Source organism: Sapajus apella, unplaced genomic scaffold (assembly GCF_009761245.1).
Source record: "Sapajus apella isolate SASKATOON/1434 unplaced genomic scaffold, GSC_monkey_1.0 scaffold6, whole genome shotgun sequence".
In the NCBI taxonomy this organism is placed as follows: Eukaryota; Metazoa; Chordata; class Mammalia; order Primates; family Cebidae; genus Sapajus; species Sapajus apella.
The window spans coordinates 26,070,500-26,089,810 of NW_022436946.1; the positions used below are offsets into that span (position 1 = coordinate 26,070,500).

The 19,311-nt window shown below is 40.6% G+C and overlaps 1 protein-coding gene across 10 annotated transcripts in view; it reads right to left on the bottom strand.

Annotated features, from left to right (window-relative positions):
* NKAIN2 (sodium/potassium transporting ATPase interacting 2) overlaps positions 1-7,425 on the bottom strand; it is a 1,033,472-nt gene extending 1,026,047 nt beyond the window's left edge. For 8 of the 10 annotated variants that reach the window (XR_004267626.1, XR_004267624.1, XR_004267622.1 and 5 more), the window contains exon 1: positions 6,967-7,425. Coding sequence is in view for 4 of the 10 variants with exons in the window: in XM_032274380.1 (XP_032130271.1) it covers positions 6,967-7,020 (54 nt within the window). In the remaining 6 variants the exon portion in view is untranslated. The remainder of the gene's footprint in view (positions 1-6,966) is intronic. The other 2 variants (XM_032274379.1, XM_032274378.1) reach the window with 2 other exon arrangements.
* Between the last annotated feature and the right edge of the window lie 11,886 nt (positions 7,426-19,311).

Genomic DNA, 19,311 nt, shown 5'->3' on the forward strand with positions numbered 1-19,311 from the left:
GTTTAAAAATCCTGCAGGCAATTCTGATGCATACTCAGGTTCAAGATGTGTTCTAGGCTATTCCATGCATATTTTAAATAATGTATATTCTCTATTTCTTCCCAAGTACAATAATTATAGCAAATATTATTGGTCAATGGTGGTCTGGATGAATTTAGGATTTGGATCACGTAACAAACAAACAAGCAAACAAACAAAAAACAGGCAAATAACATTACTGTGTCCTGGCCATTCATTCAGGACTAGTTTTATAAAGAGGTGGATTTTTTTAAAATGGATACATATTTTCTTTCCATATAATACATTTTAAACATACATATCAAATTTCCAAGACCCTGTTGCATGGTTATCTGTCAAAAGTTGGCCCAAATGCATGGGAACAGCCAATGGATACTCGCTTTGCAGAGGGAACGTCCCCTTTTGCCCTTTTATTCTCTAGTCCACACACCCCTGCTCACAGTTATCAAAACCCAAGATTACTAAATCGGTCAGGTTTGGACAGTAGCCTAACATCAATCAACCCCACCTCTCTAAACCTAGGTGTTGACTAATGGGTCCCTAAGGAATTAGTGGGTAGGTAGTTACTTTCTTTAGTAAAACAAACATGAGAGACTGCTGTAGTTTTATTTTACATGGAAGGGATGCAGCGTGGCTCAAGGTCAGAGTCAGGCTGAGGTTCAGACAGACCTGGGTTTGAATCCAAGCTTCTCCACTTACTAAGGGGGTGACCTAAGAGCACAACTTAACTTTTCAAGGCCTCCATCACCTCCCTGGTAAAATGAGGATATTAACATCTATTACCTACTTCACAGGATTGCTGAAAAGGATTCAGTGAGGAAAAAACAAAAAACATATATTTAGCCAAGAATAAGCTTCCAATAAATAATAACGGTTTTCATTTTCATTTATTTTATAAAACTAGATTTTAAAAGCATAACAAATTATTTAAAATGCATGAAATAAAAAAATAATTTATTGCAAAATGCACAAAAAAATCAGTTTATTTGTACATTTCAAAAGGTTTTTACAAGGATCAAATTAGCATGTGATCCATAAGCAGCTGGAAAGGTAAAAATTGTAAGTTGTTGAAGTCACCTTATTCTTATTCCATGTTGGGAAAACAAAAAGAGACTAAATCTTGCATAAGATTAAATCTTAGAATATTCCTGTAAGCTAGACCCAGGGCCTATTTTATAATTTAAGCAAAGAAAAAGAAAAATACTTATTTCAGGAAGATGAAGCTAGTAATTTCTTTACATATTGAGTATTTTATATCTAAACACAACTGGAATACTTTTAACAAAAGAAAAAGCATAACAAATTTATTACATGAACATGTGTGCACAGGAGTCATACAAAATATAAAATATGAACTCTTGAAATACTAAAAGAGAGAAAAACAAGTTATAAATTTCATTTCTACCATAATCTGGAGAAAGAAAATGATATAATTTTATCTTGTTCCTTCATAATTTTTAAATATGCTTTAATTTCTTGGGGGTGATAAGAACAAATGCTTCATATAATTTTATTTCCATCCTATAGAAATTAGGAGTAAATAGATTACTTAGTCTATCCTTGTTATGAAAAAAAGTAGCCCTACATACAGTATATCTTGATGGCTTATGTATTTTATTACGTTGAAAATAAACAACAATCAAGTTTCCATGAGGGAAAATAACAAAAATCAGAAGAGTTCAGTATATCAGAAAAAAAAAAAAAAAAAAACCAGGAAACATATTTTCCTATGCATGTGTTTCATTTTTGATATTTGTGTGGTATTAGAAATAGGGTAATTTCCATTAATAGTAATCTTAGTTTCAAAACTGCTTATGAAAAAAATGATGCTGCACTCCTTGAAATTCTACCAAGTAACATCACTGAAACGCAACCTTTGGAATTTTAGGCATTATTAGTATACACACAAATTTAATGCAATTGGTAACGTAATTTTTGTATTTTTATTTCCAGGATTGACATAGAAATGTTAAAATATGTTTCTGTCTCTCAGATTTTATTTCTCTCAAGCACACACATATTAAAAATAAAAACCAAAAAGTAAAGACTTCCTATTTTAAGGAATCCCTGACTTCCATTCTGAAGTCAAGTAGAGAATCTGACTTCAAAGTAAAGCTGCATCAGGGGGGAAAAGAGGTAGTAAAGCACATTTGCATTTCTGGGTCATTACCCACATAAGGGCCCCATGCCAGAGATGACTCTGGCATTCTGCAAAAAAAACTGTTGTCCATCCAAGCCTTTATTTGAGAAAAAAGGAGAACAGCTCCACACAGGCTGACTTTTTGAAACTTTAGGTGTATTCAAGAAAAGAAGTCGCTACCTGCTTTGTGAATGAAGAAACAGAGCTGGACACAGGAAGAAGTTTCTAGGTATCTCATGGTATACATAAGACAGAGCTGAGTAGTTCTGAATTACAGTGAAAGAATAAAAACAAAAACATGTCCAACAACATTCAGGATGCATAAACAGAAAACATTTAAAAAGAAGAAAGTCGGTCAGGCGAGGTGGCTCACGCCTGTAATCTCAGCACTCTGGGAGGCTGAAGTGGGTGGATCATGAGGTCAGGAGTTGGAGACCAGCCTGACCAACATGGTGAAACCCTGTCTCTACTGAAAATACAAAAAAATTAGCTGGGTGTGGTGGCACACTCTGTAATCCCAGCTACTCAGGAGGCTGAGGCAGGAGAATTGCCTGAACCTGGGAGGCGGAGGTTGCAGTGAGCCAAGATCGTGCCACTACACTCCAACCTGGGCGACAGAGTGAGACCTCGTCTCAAAAAAAAAAGAAAAAAAAAAAAAAAAGAAAGTTATCATTTACAACTTAGCAAACTCAGCATAATTTTACATGATAAGTTTGTAAAGTATTGTATGGGGATTTTCAGTCTTCTTCATAAGTTTGGTTAACAACTTCAAGATTTTATCATCGATGGCATCTGAATCCTAAAAAGTTAAAATTCTCTGAACCAGGAAGGTTTGTGGCAGATAAAGTTTTAAACTTCTGAAGAACTGTCAAACTTGTCAAAAGTATCCTAGAAATATCATTAAGATTCTACCTGCACTTTTCAAGCTACTTCATGGCAATGCTTTATGTTCTAAAAAGTAATAAAATAGCACATGATTATGAACACAGCATAAAATTACAATCACTGAAGTATTCCATAATTATAATAAAATTGTTTTTCATTTAGTCTACACTCGTGACATTTTAACGAAAAAAATGTATACCTTTGAAAATGGTTAGCAATCCTGCCATAGAAAGCAACAGATCATTCTTAATCAAGTTTCAAACATACTCCACACATCTGCACACACAATGTGTACTAACCTAATTGTTAGTTGCACCTCCTCCAATTTAGCAATATTTCACACAGCTCATGGCCATGATGGCATTTTCAAGTGTTAATCTGTGGAGTATAAATCTAAACTTTCTTTCAATAGTTTATGACATGTTTTGTGCCACCCAGGGGTCTAATGCACAAAATAGGTGATTTTGAGTTTCTCTACTTGAAAACAAATCCGTCTTTTCAGTCTAAATTAAGTTATATTCTTCCATATTTTAACAACAATTTTTCACACTAAGAGATATCAGAATTTTTTCAACATTTATATAAAGTACTCTGATTCAATCAAACATGGGGGGGGGGGGGGAATGCGAAAACATTTACAACCTGTTGAAGGTTAGTAAATAAGAAGTTAAATACTTCTTGTCCTATACCACTACAGCCAAAACTGCAAATTCAGTGATGATTTTTGTTACTATCTGAAATCTTCAGTTTCTGAGTATTAAGGACAGCAATGATAAAAAGAAAATTACCTTCTTGAGATTATGAGCTTAAGCTCTGGATTCTGCACATGGAATAAACCTGTTTCCAGAGATCATACTCTTTCACATAGGAATCACCCTAATATCTGAAGTTGGCATGATCATACAACTCAAAGATTTTAATTTATGATATATATGAAAGCAGTTTTTCACAAAATGGAAGTTTTGTATCAAATCTCTATGGTATGGAATTCTAGTTTCTTGTTTTATAAACACATTTCCTGATTTCTGAAAAGAGAACATGTTTCTCTTTACTGGTACTCTGCCAAGCATTAAATTAAATGTATATTTAACTAATTTAAAGCACAGATATAGAATTCTGACCAGCAAATTTCTCTGGAGCATTTGTCTCTGTCCCTCAATTGTTAAATGGTCAAAACATCATGTCTGCTCTGGTAATAACCTAGCAAATGAGGTCACCATATCCACAATACCAAAAGCCACCTCATTCTCTCCTAAGATTAGCTGCAAATTGGTATAGGTGTAAACATTCCCTTAAGTTTATTCAAAACATAAATACTCTGCATAGAGGACTGGAGATTAATGTTTCCAGAACCTTAATAAAGTCACGTAATAAAGAAACTGAATGAAATTTCTAACTTAGACTCTCTTTGGCCTCAATTGATTTTAATAAATCTAAGATTTTCCTGTACAGTTACCAAAAAAAGATGCCCAAATGTTACAAGAACACACACTAAATACTTTAGAAGTAAACAAAACTGGGTAAACTTTCATTTTAGTCGACAGTACATGAGTCATAACTTAGTCTAGAAACCTGGTTTATTTGTAAAATAATCTACTCATAATGGCACAAAGACATAAAAAAGTTTTCAAAAATCTATTGAGAGCAAAAGGAAAACATATACAACCACCTATATTTTAGTGTAGGGCTTTTCAACCATTAATTTGCAAAAGAATTTATTTAAAATCAGATACTGTATTTCCAAAAAGCAATAATTAACCAGGAATCTCTGAGGTCCTTTGAGGTGTGATCATTTCACCCCATTAAAACAATTGGATTTTCTTTGTCCTTTGTTTTTTGTTCTGCATCTGCATTAACATGGCTGCTAATTATATTAGCCTGGTGGCACATAAAGTCTGAATGGGAAAAATCACATGATTTCATAGAACACAAAACTCCTTAGGATTCCAATGTACACTTGCTTAGATTGCGCTCTTCTGTATTATAGCTGTCTATTCTGTTAGATAACTTAACTATGATTCAGATTTTCTGTTTCATAAGTGATGGTGCAACTCTCCAAGACACCATTGCATGTATGGATGCATGCATGTACTCAACAGCATGTGTCCATACTGTGAGCACACAAAAACACAAAGGAACCTTTAGCCTTATCATTCTACTTTGAATATTTAGCTTCCCTATTGGGATATTTATGTTTTTCTGAAATTAAGTTCTTGAGGAGTTTGTATTCATCACACAAAATGTCACACAGATCTAGTGCACACATTTGCCATACGAAAGCCCTATTATATTAAATGATTAGAAGCTAAATCACATTTTTCAAATTTTAAATTGAAAGCATAAGAATGATCTATACACCCACTCATTCTCACAGTTTTATGCTTTCACACAGTGAATCAGCAAATGTATTCTTTTCTGAATAATATATAAAAATAAGAATGTTTTGAAAACCTTTATGCAGTCTGGCATACTTGGCCTAATGGGTTGTTTCACAAAGTAAACTCCCTCATTGTTCTGCTTAGCTTTATGATTAAGAGTAAAAAACCCTTATTGCAAAACTTATATGAATCTGTGGTACAGAAAAATAAACTAGTTTACACATCACTGAGAAACTACTACATTCTGAAAATTATATTTATAGTTCCGTCTCCTTTTTCTTACAAACAAATACATAAGTGCCTAATTCACAGACCAAAATAGACACCTTCAGGTAACTTCCATGTGAAAGAAAAACATCCGGAGACAACACACAACAAAAAGCACTGGTTCAGCTAAATATTAAACAAAGCAACAATAACTGACACTCATGGGCTTCACCACAACTGATAAACAAGAACACTTAAGGAATTCCTCTGTCAGTTTCAATGGCAAATCCTTGCTCTTTGGAACACTTTACTGATCGGACACTCAAACATCTTCTGCCTTGTAGTCACTTCAACCTTTATGAAACAATTGTTGAAAATGCAGATGGCTATTTCAGTTAATTTATACTTTCTAAGAAAAGCTATTTAATGACAAGTGTGAGCAAGTACCTCCTACCTCAAATTAACCACTTACTGTGGCATATTTTTCACCTCTCAACTCTCTCCTTAAACCCTCCTTCCACTGCCCTTAGGGAATTGAAATTCAGAGACATGACGTTTTCCATTACTGGTTCCTTGCCTCTTTGAACTGTACAACATTCCTCAAAAAGTACATATAATTCTCCATCCTATAGGATCAGACAACAATATCTATTTCAGGAGCAATAATATGCATAATGAAAGACAGAATATTTTTTCTTGGAATTGTCTGTGATAATTGTGGTTTAAAGGTTACTGTTTCCATCTATGACAATGGTGTTGCTGAGTTCATCTAAGTATTTCTGTTCATCTGCATACTTTAAAAACTCAATTTGACTTCTATATTAGACCGTTGTAAGGATAACATCTGCCTTAAATAGTGGTTTTTTTAGAGCATACTTAAAGACAACATTTTCTTTTAAAAAAAAAAAAAAAACTCATGTCTGTGAAGAAACAATGATACTGTAAAATTAGTATAGAGAAGAAAAGTCCAAAATTCCATATTTCTCTGTTTAACACCTGTACAGTAAATTGTAGGTGACAATCACGTTGTTACATTAATAGGACTGCAAAGCATAAAGAACAAGAGCTACATCTTGCTTTGCCTAAAGACATTAAAGACAAGTTTAACCCGCACCTGCCAAACTGTCTTAAAAGGGACAGAAATAGGTGGGAGCGGAAAGGCTCACCTCTCGTGTACCCCAGAGTGCGTCTCCCTGAAATCATTTTAAATATAAGCAATATATCTGTCACCCTCTATTTTTTTCTTCCATTCTAGTCAATGGCAGACCCTTTACTGCACTTCCCTGCCCACTATCTCAAAGACACATTACAGAAAAAGGGGACTCAAGTGTCACTTACCAGTTGCATGCCACAGATAAAGATAAGCGTGCACCTGCCACTGCAATAACCCATGGTTTCCGAGACCCCTGCCACAGACAGACTGTCCCACGTCGGCCACCGTCGAGCCCCCACTTTATCCAATCAGATCGCGGGGAAGGACAGGCAAACCTGCCGAGGGCTCGGGGGCTCCGGGCTGCTGCTGCCAGCGTCCTGGGAAGTGACAGGCATTAGGACCTGCTGGCGCGGCGGCGGCGGCGGCAGCTCCAGCCGCGCCCGCCCCACATACCTTCACTCGCTCGGTGCACACGCCGCGCCGCGGGCAGCGCCGCCTGCGGAGACGCGTCCGGGGCCCGCAGGGGCAGCAGCGGCAGCCTAGCAGCGCCGCCGCGCCCTCGGGCATCTGGCCCCCGAAGTTTCGCCCCCGCCGCTCGCCTCACGCCCCCCGGCGCGGCCGCCGCCCGATGCGCGCTCGCCCGGCGCTCTCCGCGCGCAAGCTCCGGGGGCGGCAGAAGCGCGCGCGGGCCGCTGCCCGCCTCTCTGCGCAGCCCGCGGCTCCTTTGCGCCCTGCGTTGCAGGGCCCGGCGGGCGGGGGCGGGGCGGGGAGCGGGGCGCGGGCCGGGCGGGGGCGTCCGGGTTCCGCGGTCCCCGGCTGCTGCTGCGCGCAGTGATGCGGGTCCGTGCCGCGTCCCAGCAGCGGCGCTGCCCCGCCCCTCGCCCAGATATGTGAATCCTCCTCTACGACGAATCCTTCAACCTGCTCCCCGCCGCCCCTTCCAAGGGGGCCAACTTCGAGGCCGGCTGGGGCTGCCACCCAGGCGGCCGCTGGCGGCGGTGTCCAGGCGGAAAGGAACGGCGCGAAGGCGGGGACTGGGGCCTCGGGGCGAGGAGTCCGGGCGGCATGACCGCGGCGTGCTGGGTTGGAGTCGGTCCTGCTCCGGGAGTCGAGCGGGGCACTCCGCGGGAGCGAACCGAGTGTGTGTGCGCGTTCGCGGGTGAAGGGACGAAGAGGAGGGCTAGGGAAGGAGGCTGGGGTCCTGGAATAGGGGTGCAGCCGAGGCATCCAGATCGGCCGGAAAGCCCGACTGGCGGAGAGGCCAGAGGTGGCGAGGAGAAGGGGTGCGGTGGCCCCGGACGCACCGCCAGCCGCCGAGCACCCGGCTGCCGAGGATCTGAAGGGCCGGAGCGCGGAGAGCTACGGAGCAGACCCTGCTTGGGGAAGGGGACCGAGTTGCTGCTGGAGTTGGGAAAATTTAACAACCGGAGCAAATAGGGATGCGATGAGTTGCTGTTGCTGCTTCAAACTGTTGCTTGTTTTCACTTAAAATATTAGAGTCGGAGACCATTTTAATACTCAGTTACTTCAGCCTCACAGACCCTCCGGCTGGGTGTGGATTCCTAGTGGAGAAGCTCGAGCCGCCTCAACACTGGCTGCTACCTGCAGAGACAGGCTTCGGAGTCCGCTGCTGCCACCTGCGGGCTGAAAGCTGAAGGGTGCAACATGCTGGCGCAGGTGGCTGCCCCTGAGGCGTGGGTATTTGGGACTTAGTTTCCTTTATAGCCCTGGGCAGCTAGTGAAAGCAATCCTAACTTTTCCAGGAAGTGAAGATTATTTGTTGAGATCCACTAAAGAACTGGCTTATTGGGGTAAAGTGCCATGATTGATAAGAGAATGGTTTAGGGAGCTAAATAGCAACCAACTCCCTAGCATCCTTCTTAAGAGCTTAAGATGAAACCACATGGAGCAGAGAGCTCTGTAGCAAGTGGAACTTGGTGCCTACTGAGAAAAATGGCATTTGTAAAGGATAAGTTATGCAGGGAACCACAAATAAGGATCCCGAATGAAATGATTGCTTCCTTTGAATAAATATTATGACGTATCAGAATGACTAAATACAAAGAAATTGAATAAGGCAGAGAGAGTTTATTCTCCAGAAGCCTGGCACTGAATTTTCAGAAACGATTTGTCAGTCCTAGAGAGCCAAAAAATGATTAACTGTTAAATTTATAGAGCACAGATATTTTATTGCTATAATGAGAACGTCTGCTTTTAATTGCCCCATTTGTAAAGGGACTTTTCTTCTGAAAAATGCTTTTCAGTGTTTAATAAAATTCCCAAGAGCCCCATATGTACTCTTAGGCACTGCAAGGCCTCGAAGGTAGTAACTGCTCCATAACCTTTGGTAAAACCGAAGCCTTGTTCTTATTCTGTCTTTATACACATTAGCTGTCCTGTACCTGCTAGGGTTACAGGTGTTTTGCATTACCAAACAGAAAGCTGTAAGTTAATTGACTATTCAAGAAGCTGCTGCCATATTGTCAAAAGCATTCCGTTACTTTCTTAAATTTATCATAGGAACAACACATTTATGTGGATCCCTCCATATTTCTGAAGAGGTTTCGCTGCAACCAGCGATAGCCTAGGTAATCTTTAGGTTGTATAGGAAAGCAGAATGCTATCTGTAGCAGACGCTGGCAGTGCTTCATCATAGTTCTTGGAGTATGCCCTTTCAGTCCATGCTAACCTTTTTGTAATCACTTGGGACACTTTGTTTTCTAGCCATAGGAGGTGCTTGGCTGAACAATAAGGTTCCAGCCCTAAGAGCTACCCTCACCCAAGAATGGATGGGAGTTGGTGCTAAGTACCCCAACTTCTTCAAACCACAGATGGGAAACCCTGAGACATGTTCTAGTATACACCATTATGGTCCCCACTGGGGTTGAGCCCTAGGTGCCCAGAGTAGTAACTGGCTCATTCATGCACTCTGAATTGCCTTCCTTCCCTTCCATGCCTCATCTCCTTGCTTTTGTACCACTACTTCCTGAAATCACCTCTGAAATAAACCACTTCACTCAAATCCTTGTGTCAGAGACTGCCTCTTGAGAATCACAACCTAAGGCATTCTCCAGGGGCCTTGATACCTCATCTGACATCACTGGCACAGTATTCTCAGAAGCGTGAACTACAAACACTTAATGTTGCGCATTTACTATGTGCAACTACTGTCTTATGTAGTAAACCTACATCTTTTCATTCATTTATCACAGGAAACCTGTGAGCTGATACAATGCACATTCTAAAGATACACAAACTAAGAGAGAAATCAAATATTTTTATCACAGATGCACATGTTCTTGGCAGCAGAATTAGAATTTGAAGGGCACAACTCTGAGACACTAAAATTCACTTTTCAAACTACTGTACCATACTCCTTTATTTTAATATGCATTCCCTGTCATTTTGGAATTCTATACAAAAGTGACAAAAATATTTAAGAATAATCACATATATTTTATCTTTAAATTAAACTGGCATCACATCCTTTACATACAGTATAGGCAATGCCTGACTTATGAAAGGGCACCCTAGTTATGGATGCAATTCCATAACTTAATGTGGCTACGCACTTCCTATTCCGTTTTCTATCATTCCTGGAACTGAGTGTCTTAGTAGAAGAGACTAAAAAGAGAATCCCAACAGTTCCATAATGTACATGAAGGAGAGAGATGTCTCCAATTTGAATGTTGATTGCATTTTCACTTAGAAGTAAGGTCATAAACTATTTAGTTATATAAGGTGTCATACCTTTTGTTGACTAATATGTGACATAATATTGTGAATTGCCTTGTTTCTATGGAGAAAATGTGCTGCATATTCCACACCTCCATCTGCCCCACGCTGCCATGCTGTTTTAAAGTACTTTTCAAGGTTGTTTTAGATCTATTATCTCATTTATCTCTCAGAACAACTCATGCAATGCAGTAGGCACACAGCCACTAAGTGAGTGGAGTTCCAGACTGCTAACGCTCAATCACTTCAGCTACACCACAAGCTCAAGCTTGGCTTTGCAACTCTGCTAAGCAATTTAACTGCATTTTATTGTCTCCATTCATTAATTTAAAAGCATAAAAGCAACAATTAGTTCTTTTGAAAATTTTTGTGGGTACATAGTAAATGTATATATTTATGGGGTACAGGAGACATTTTGATACAGGCATAGGATGCAAAATAATCATATCTTTACAGTCACAAAACTGACATTTGATTCATTGTATATGTTACATATTTTATATTAGCATGGATTTTTTTCTTGCTTGGATAATGATTAGGAAAATCATATATATTTTAAATATGAATGGCATATAAGAAGAAAATAACTACAAATTCTTCCATCCAGAGGTAATGTCATTTTTATACAAACCATTTTCTAACAAAAATAGGGTGATATCATGCACAACATATTTTAACCTGCCTTTTTTTCTTTTAATTTAATAATTGACCAAAAACACATATCCAAATTATTAAGTTCATGGACTCTGCAGCCAGACATTTAGTTTCATAATCCAAGCTCTGCCATTTATCAACTATGTAATCTTAGGCAAATCACTTAGCTCTTTGTGCTTTGTTTTCTTCTTTATAAAATAGGAGGGTAATCACCTATATCATAGAGTTTTTGGGAGAATTAAGTAAATGTCAACTAAGTAGAACTTTTAGAACAATGCTGTATTAGAGCTCTCTACAGGGAGAGAACTAATGGAATATATATATTATATATATTTCATATATGGGAGTTTATATTATATATTATGTATATTATATATATATATATATGGGAGTCTATTAAGTATGAATTCACATGATCACAGGGTCCCACAATAGGCTGTCAGCAAGCTGAGGAGCAAGGAGAGCCGGTCCAAGTCCCAAAGCTGAAGAACCTGGAGTCCAACGTTCAAGGGCAGGAAGCATTCAGCACAGGACAGGGATATAGCATGGGAGGCTAGGCCAGTCTCTCTTTTCACATTTTTCTGTCTGCTTATATTCTAGCCATGCTGGCAGCTGATTAGATTGTGCCCACCCAGATTAAGGGTGGGTCTGTGTCAGGGTCACCACCTGTGGGGGTCTGTCCTGCAGACCCTGACTCAGTGACAGATGAATAAAATACACTGACACTTGGATATTATGCTTTGCCAGTTCTATTGAGTGTGTCCAAGTGGCTTATAGGCACCCTGGAGAGTGTTGTAAACAGTTAGGATCACTGGCCTTCCCACTCTGGCCTCTTCGGCCTTTATTCAGTACACATTAAATGACAAAAACTTTGAATCAACACCACTAGAGGTTAAAGATTAAAGGACAGGTTCAAATGCCCAAAGTAAACACCCTTAGTGGGTAATATACTTGGTCAGCCTCCCCCTGAGAGGGTCATCCAGCTCAAAGTTTGGTTTTAAGACCACATGAGTAAATAAGCTAGCTAGGTAAACTACTCACATTCCTTTGTATTTGTGCCCTAATCTCTCTGGCTCCTGCAAAGAGACTCTGGCTGCCTTCAGTCAAGAACTATAGAAAAAACCCTTAGGCCTTCCAAAAGGGTTTGATACTATGTTCTATAACATTCTCCAATATTTTTCTCTTAATATTTTTGCCACCACCCTAAGTGAATCCCCATAGGTCTGCCTTTCCCAGCCCACTGACTCAAATGTTAATCTCCTTTGGTGACACCCTCACAGACACACCTGGGATCAATAATTTGTATCCTTTAATCCAATTGAGTTGACACTCAGTAAGCATCACAAGTCTACCCCTTGTCAACTTGAACCCATATACAAATCCTGAAATCATACATAATCTTTAAATACAGACAATAATATGGTAATAATTACACCTAACATAATACAACTGTCCTTCATAAAAATGAAAATGCACCAATCCTCAACCCAAAACTATTACATAAAGTTAACAATACTTAAATGCTGATATGAAATCAAAAAAATCTTATGTCACATGATAAATGAGAAAGGAAACATAATGAAGATATTTTCTTACTAGAAGTGTATACACGCACAAACATGTTTTTAACAAAAGGAGGAAATATTCATGACAATTACAGTCCCCATAGCTGCAGCTGGTCACATGGTTGTAGCTGGTATTGATGACTATCTTTTTCAACTGCCCATTCTGTATTCCCTTTGTCTTCAGCAAGCACCTCAACAGTGTGTGTGTGTGTGTGTGTGTGTGTGTGTGTGTGTGTGTTCCTGGTAGAGTGACCCAAAACTTCATTCCTGAAGGGTCAGGGTAATTTGTAGTTCTGTCTGGATTGGGCTGTTGTAGTTTCCATTGATCTTACTCACAGGGCATGGTAATACTACAAGACGCCCTAATGGATCTCCTGTATTCCATGCATAATCTTCCTTACTTCCATTATGGAGTAGTAGACTGATTTCATCTTGGTAGTCAGGTCAATCACCAGAGCCAGTACCATAACTCCCTTCTTAGTGTGTTGACTTAAAAGTAGGAGAAACCCAAAGTGTCCAAGTGGGAATCTTAACTTCCAGTTTAATGAGATCTTTGCTGTTCTCTTGGTGGCAGCATTCCTCCCTCTGGAACTAAGACCTTTAGGCCAGTAGAATGTAATGTCATGGGAACAGGAAGCAAAAATTTTGCTTGTGGATCACTAAGGGTGATGGTGAGTGGTGCCACCTCCACTTCCACCCCTTGAATCCTGGACCCATGAATCCTGGCTATGAGAGAAACAGTATCATATATTGGAGCATACACAGCCTTCTGGAGACCTTTGCCCCAGCCCTGCAAAGTTTTGTCACCTAGTTGGTGTTGTAATTGTGACTTCAAAAAGCCGTCCCACTATTCTATCAATCCAGCTGCTTCAGGATGGTGGAGAACATGGTAAGAGCAGTGAATTCCATGAACCTGAGCCCACTGCTGTACTTCTTTAGCTATAAAGTGAGTGCATCAGTCAGAGGGCAGTGCTGTGTGGAATACCATGATGGTGGATAAGGCATTCCATAAGTCCAGATAGTAGTCTTGGCAGGAGCGCTGCATGCAGGATAGGCAAACCTATATCCAGAACAAGTGTCTATTCCAGTGAGGACAAACCTCTGCCCTTTCCATGTTGGAAGAGGTCCAGTATAATCAACCTGCCACCAGTTAGCTGGCTGATCACCCTGAGAAATGGTGCCATATTGAGGGCTCAGTGTTGGTCTCTGCTGCTGGCAAATTGGGCACTCAGCAGTGGCCGTAGCCAGATCAGCCATGGTAAGAGAAAGTCCATGTTGCTGAGCCCATCTGTAACCTATATCACTGCCACCATGGCCACTTTGTTCATGGGCCCATTGGGTGATGACAGGCTTGGCTGGGAAAACAGGTTGAGTGGTGTCCACAGAACAGATGATCCTATCCACTTGATTATTAAAATCCTCCGCTGCTGAGGTTAGCCCTTGGTGAGCATTCTCATGGGATACAAATATTTTTACAGTTTTTGACCACTCAGAGAAATCCAGCCATATACCTGTTCCTCAAATTTCTATGTCACCAGTTTTCCAATCATGCTTCTTCCAAATCTCTGACCATTCAGCCAAACCATTGTCTACAGCCCATCAATCAGTATATAAAAACACAACTGGCCATATCTCCTTCCATGCAAAGTGCACAACTAGGTGCACTGCTCAGAGTTCTGCCCACTGGGAAGATTTCCCTTCACCACTATCCTTCAGGGATGTCCTAGGAAGGGGCTGTAGTGCTGCAGCTGTCCACTTTCAGGTGGTGCCTGTATATCGTGCAGAATCATCTGTAAACCAGGCCCTAGTCTTCTCTTCCTCTGTCACTTTATCATAGGAACTTCCCTTGAGGCCATCAGTGCAGACTGAGCAAGAGGAGGTAAGTTGGAAGGAGTAGAGACCATGGGCATTTCCTCATGTAACTTACTTGTGCCTTCAGGACCTGCTCCAGCTGGATCACATATATACCACTTCCACTTGATGATGGAATGCTGCTGTGCATGACCTACTTTATGGCTAGATGGGACAGAGAGCACCCAGTTCATGATAGGCAGTTCAGGTCGCATGGTGACTTGACCCATAGTCAAACATTCAGTTTCCACCAAAGCCCAGTAACAGGCCAAGAGCTGACTCTCAAAAGGAGAGCAGTTGTCTGCAGAAGATGGTAGGGCCTTGTTCCAAAATCCTAGAGGCCTCCTCTGTGATTCACTTATGGTGGCCTGCCAAAGCCTCCAAATAGCATCCCTATCTGCCACTGACACTTCAAGCAGCATTTGATCTGTTGGGTCATATGGCCCAAGTGGCAAAGAAGCTTGCATGACAGCCTGGACTTGTTGCAGAGCCTTCTCCTGTTCTGGACCAAAGTCAAAACTGGCAGCCTTTTGGGTCACTTGATAAATGGGCTGGTGTAACACACCCAAATGTGGAATGTGTTGCCTCCAAAATCCAAATAGGCCCACTGGGTGTTGTGCCTCTTTCTTGGTTGTAGGAGGGGCCAAATGCAGCAACTTTATCCTTCACCTTAGAAGGAATATCTCAACAGATGCCACAATGCCAAACCTCTAGAAATTTTACTGAGGTAGAAGGTCCCTGAATTTTAGTCATATTTATTTCCTATCCTCTGGCATGCAAATGTCTCACCAGTAAGTCCTGTGTGTTTACTTCTTGTTCACTGGATCCAATCAGTATAATGTCATCAGTGTAATGAAACAGTGTGATATCTTGTGGAAGCAAAAAATGATCAAGATCTCTCTGAATAAGATTATGACACAAAGCCAAAGAGTTGATATACCTCTGAGGTAGGACAGTAAAAGTATATTGCTGGCCTTGCCAGCTGAAGGCAAATTGCTTCTTGTGGGCCTTATGAACCGGAATGGAGAAAAAGGTATTTGCCAAGTCAATGGCTGCATACCAGTCACCAGGAGATGTGTCAATTTGCTCCAGCAATGAAACCAGATCTGGTATGGCAGCTGCAATTGGAGTCACCACTTGGTTAAGCTTATGATAATTCACTGTCATTCTCCAAGATTCATCTGTCCTCTGCACAGACCAAATAAGAGAGTTGAATGGGGATGTGGTGGGAATCACCCTCCCTGCTTCTTTCAAGTCCTTGATTGTGGCACTAATCCATGTAATCCCTCCAGGAATGCAATATTGTTTTTAATTCACTATTTTTCTAGGTAGAGGCAGCTCTAAAGGCTTCCATTTGGCTTTTCTCACCATAATAGCTCTCACCCTACCAGCTAGGGAGCAAATGTGGGGGTCTGCCAGCTGCTACGTATGTCTATGCCAATTATGCATTCTCACACTGGGGAAATGACCACAGGATGAGTTCAGGGACTCACTGGACCCACTGTAAGTCAGATCTGAGGTAATACTCCATTAATTATCTGATCTCCATAAGCCCCTACTTTAACTGGAGGACCACAGTGGCATTTTGTGTCCCCTAGAATCAACATCAGCTCAGATCAATTCAGATCAACTGGAATCAACATCAACTCAGCCAGTGTCCAGTAGTCCCCGAAATGTCTGATCATTTCCCTTTCCCCATTGCACAGCTACCCTGGTAAAAAGCCAGAAGTTTCCTTGGGGAAGGATGGGAGAAAGATTCACTTCATAAATTGTCGGTAATGTATTGGGGTCCTTCCTCAAGGGTACTTGGACTCTCCTTTATTCAAGGGATTCTGGGCCTGTAAACTGGGTCAAGTTAGGAAAATGATTGAGGGGTATGATTCTGTTTCTGTAATTCAAATTAATCTTTTGTCCATTCGCCCTAGAAGTTTCTGCTTATCTAAATTAAGTAGGAATGCAGTTGGCTTCCTGTCAATTTCACTTCTAGGAACACTGTGATTAATTAGCCAATGCCAGAGGTCTACATGAGTCAGACTATTCTAATTGCTGCTTTGCCTCTGGCTGTCCGCTACAGTAGCTACACCCATCTGGCCTTTGATGGTTGAGTGCTGCCACTTGGCTCCTGCCACCTCAGGATCCAATTATTCTCATTGTATTTAAATTTTGTAGTTGAGTGACTGCAGTTCCCACTGTTAGATCTCACATACAGAAAAAAGCAATTACAGGACTCTTCAAAGATGCAAGTGCTGCCCTCATAAATCTATTTCGCAAGGCATTTGTCAAGGGCATATTTTTTGGACCTTCCCAGCTGGGATGATAGGTCAGAAGTGACTAATCCACTCCACCATCCCAGTCTCTCTAAGCCTTTGGATCCCTTCCTCTACAGTAAACCAAGGGAGATCAGGCATTTCCAGCTTGCTCACAGTGGGCCATCTTTTAATATGCATTTCAATTAACCAAGCAAATAATTAGAACCTATTTTAACTCCCTGAGCTGCAACATTAAATGCAGAGTTCCTATTTAGTAGGCCCAAATCAATAAATTCAGCCTTATCCAACCCTATGTTCCTTCCACCATTAGCCCACACCCTTATCATCCATTACCATGACTGTTCTTTAGATTTCTGGTTATATAAATTAGAAAATTCAAGCAGTTCTTTTCGAGTGTAGTGCACTTTCTCATGGGTTGCAATCTCAATCTTGCCTCTAGGGGTCCACTGGGACTTTAGTCTAGAGATAGGTCTTGAAGCAAACGGGGTGTCAGGGGTGGATCCTGAGGATAATCAACATTATCTTGCCAGGCAACTTCCTCAGGGGAGGCCATCACTGTTGCCTTAGGTGGCACAGGGTTTATCTCCTCAGATAAAGGTAGAAAGGCTGATGTCAGCATGGGTTGGGAAGAGGATGTTGTCACTACTGGGGATGGGGAAGCTGTTTCTTCTGGCAAAAAACATTTTGCCAGAGTTTCCAAGCTTAGTGTCCCCAGCTTCATCAGGGTCCTTCCACATGTCCCCATTCCAAGTTGCAGGGTCCCATTCTTTTCTAGTTAATGCCCTCACTTTAACAGTAAACACCTGGTGAGGCTATGCATGCACCTTTCATTGCAAGTCAGCCACTCACGTAATAAGAGCTTGTGTCTGTTTTTCCACAGTTTTAGCTCTTTCTCTCCAGGCAATAAGACTCTAACTTCAATATGTGCTTCTAAAGCCAGGAGATAGAATCCCTGAGTTCATCATTTTATTTCTTCACTTTGTCCACTGAACTTAAGAGGGAACAACCAGCTTCATTATGTTCCTTGGTTCTCCACATATGGTCAAAGGTATTATGTATAGAGTCACTAAACTCCTTGCCTCTTATGAGCAATGAATCAGAAGTGTCAAATGCACTTATTTTGCATAACTGTCTAAACAGTTCCTGCCAAGGACTATCGGTGTTCTCCATACTATTATTAGTAGAGTCCTTAGCATTTTGAGGTCTAGTCATATTAAGCAGCCAACTCCATAAACCTTAAAACCAATGAAATTACTACATCCTCAATATTCTGTTCCTTTAGAACCACTCCTGGTACCAAAATCTGTATTAGTCAGGGTTCTTTAGAGGAACAGAGCTAATGGATATATATATATATATATATAAATGTATATCTCTCCATATATACAATGTGAATACTTAATTTTCATATATATAATTTCCATATATATGAGAATTTAGGTATAACATATTAAGTATAATTTAACATTATTTCCATATATGTAAGGGAATTTATTAAGTTTTAACTTACATGATCATAAGGTCCGACAATAGGCCATCTGCAGGCTGAGGAGTAAGGAGAGCTAGTCTGAGTCCCAAAACTGAAGAACTTGGAGTCCAGTGTTCAAGGACAGGAAGTATTCAGCATGGCAGTAAGATATAGGCTGGGAGGCTAGGCCAGTCTCTCTTTTCACATTTTTCTATCTGCTTATATTTTAGCCATGCTGGCAGCTGATTAGATTGTGCCCACCAGATTAATGGCGGTTCTGCCTTTCCCAACCCACTGACTCAAATGTTAATCTCCTTTGGCAACACCCTCACAGACACACCCAGGATCAATACTTTGCATCCTTCAATCCAAACAAATTAACACCCAGTATTAACCATCACAAATGTTTAGCAGTTAATACTTTAATAGTTAATTATGATGATTCTGCATAAAACATAGCATTTATGACTATATAAAATACCAATTATCCCAATTATTTAATTCATGTTCATTTCTTATACCTACAGCTTTTGTGGTGAACAAAATAATGGCCTTCTAAATATGGCCACACTATAATTATTGGAACCTGTGAATATGTTACCTCACAGGACAAAAGATACTCTCCAGGAGTGATTAAGCTAGGAATCTTGAGATGGGGAAACTATCCTGGAATATCCAGGAGGACACAATTCTAATTGAATGACCCCTTAACAGTAGAAAAGTCTTTCAGGCTGGGAGGAAAAGAGATTTGTAGATGTAGGGAGGGGGCTATAAGTCAAACACTACCCTCTAGAAACTAGAAAAGGTATGGAAATGGAATCCCTTCATAACCTCCAAAAGGACATTTATGCCGACAACTTGATTTTAGCCCACTGAGATCCATGTTGATTTTCTGACATGCAGAATTGTAAGATAGTAAATATGTGGTTATTGATAATAAATATGTGTAATTGTAAAGTTTTAAATTTGTGGTAATTTATTATAGCA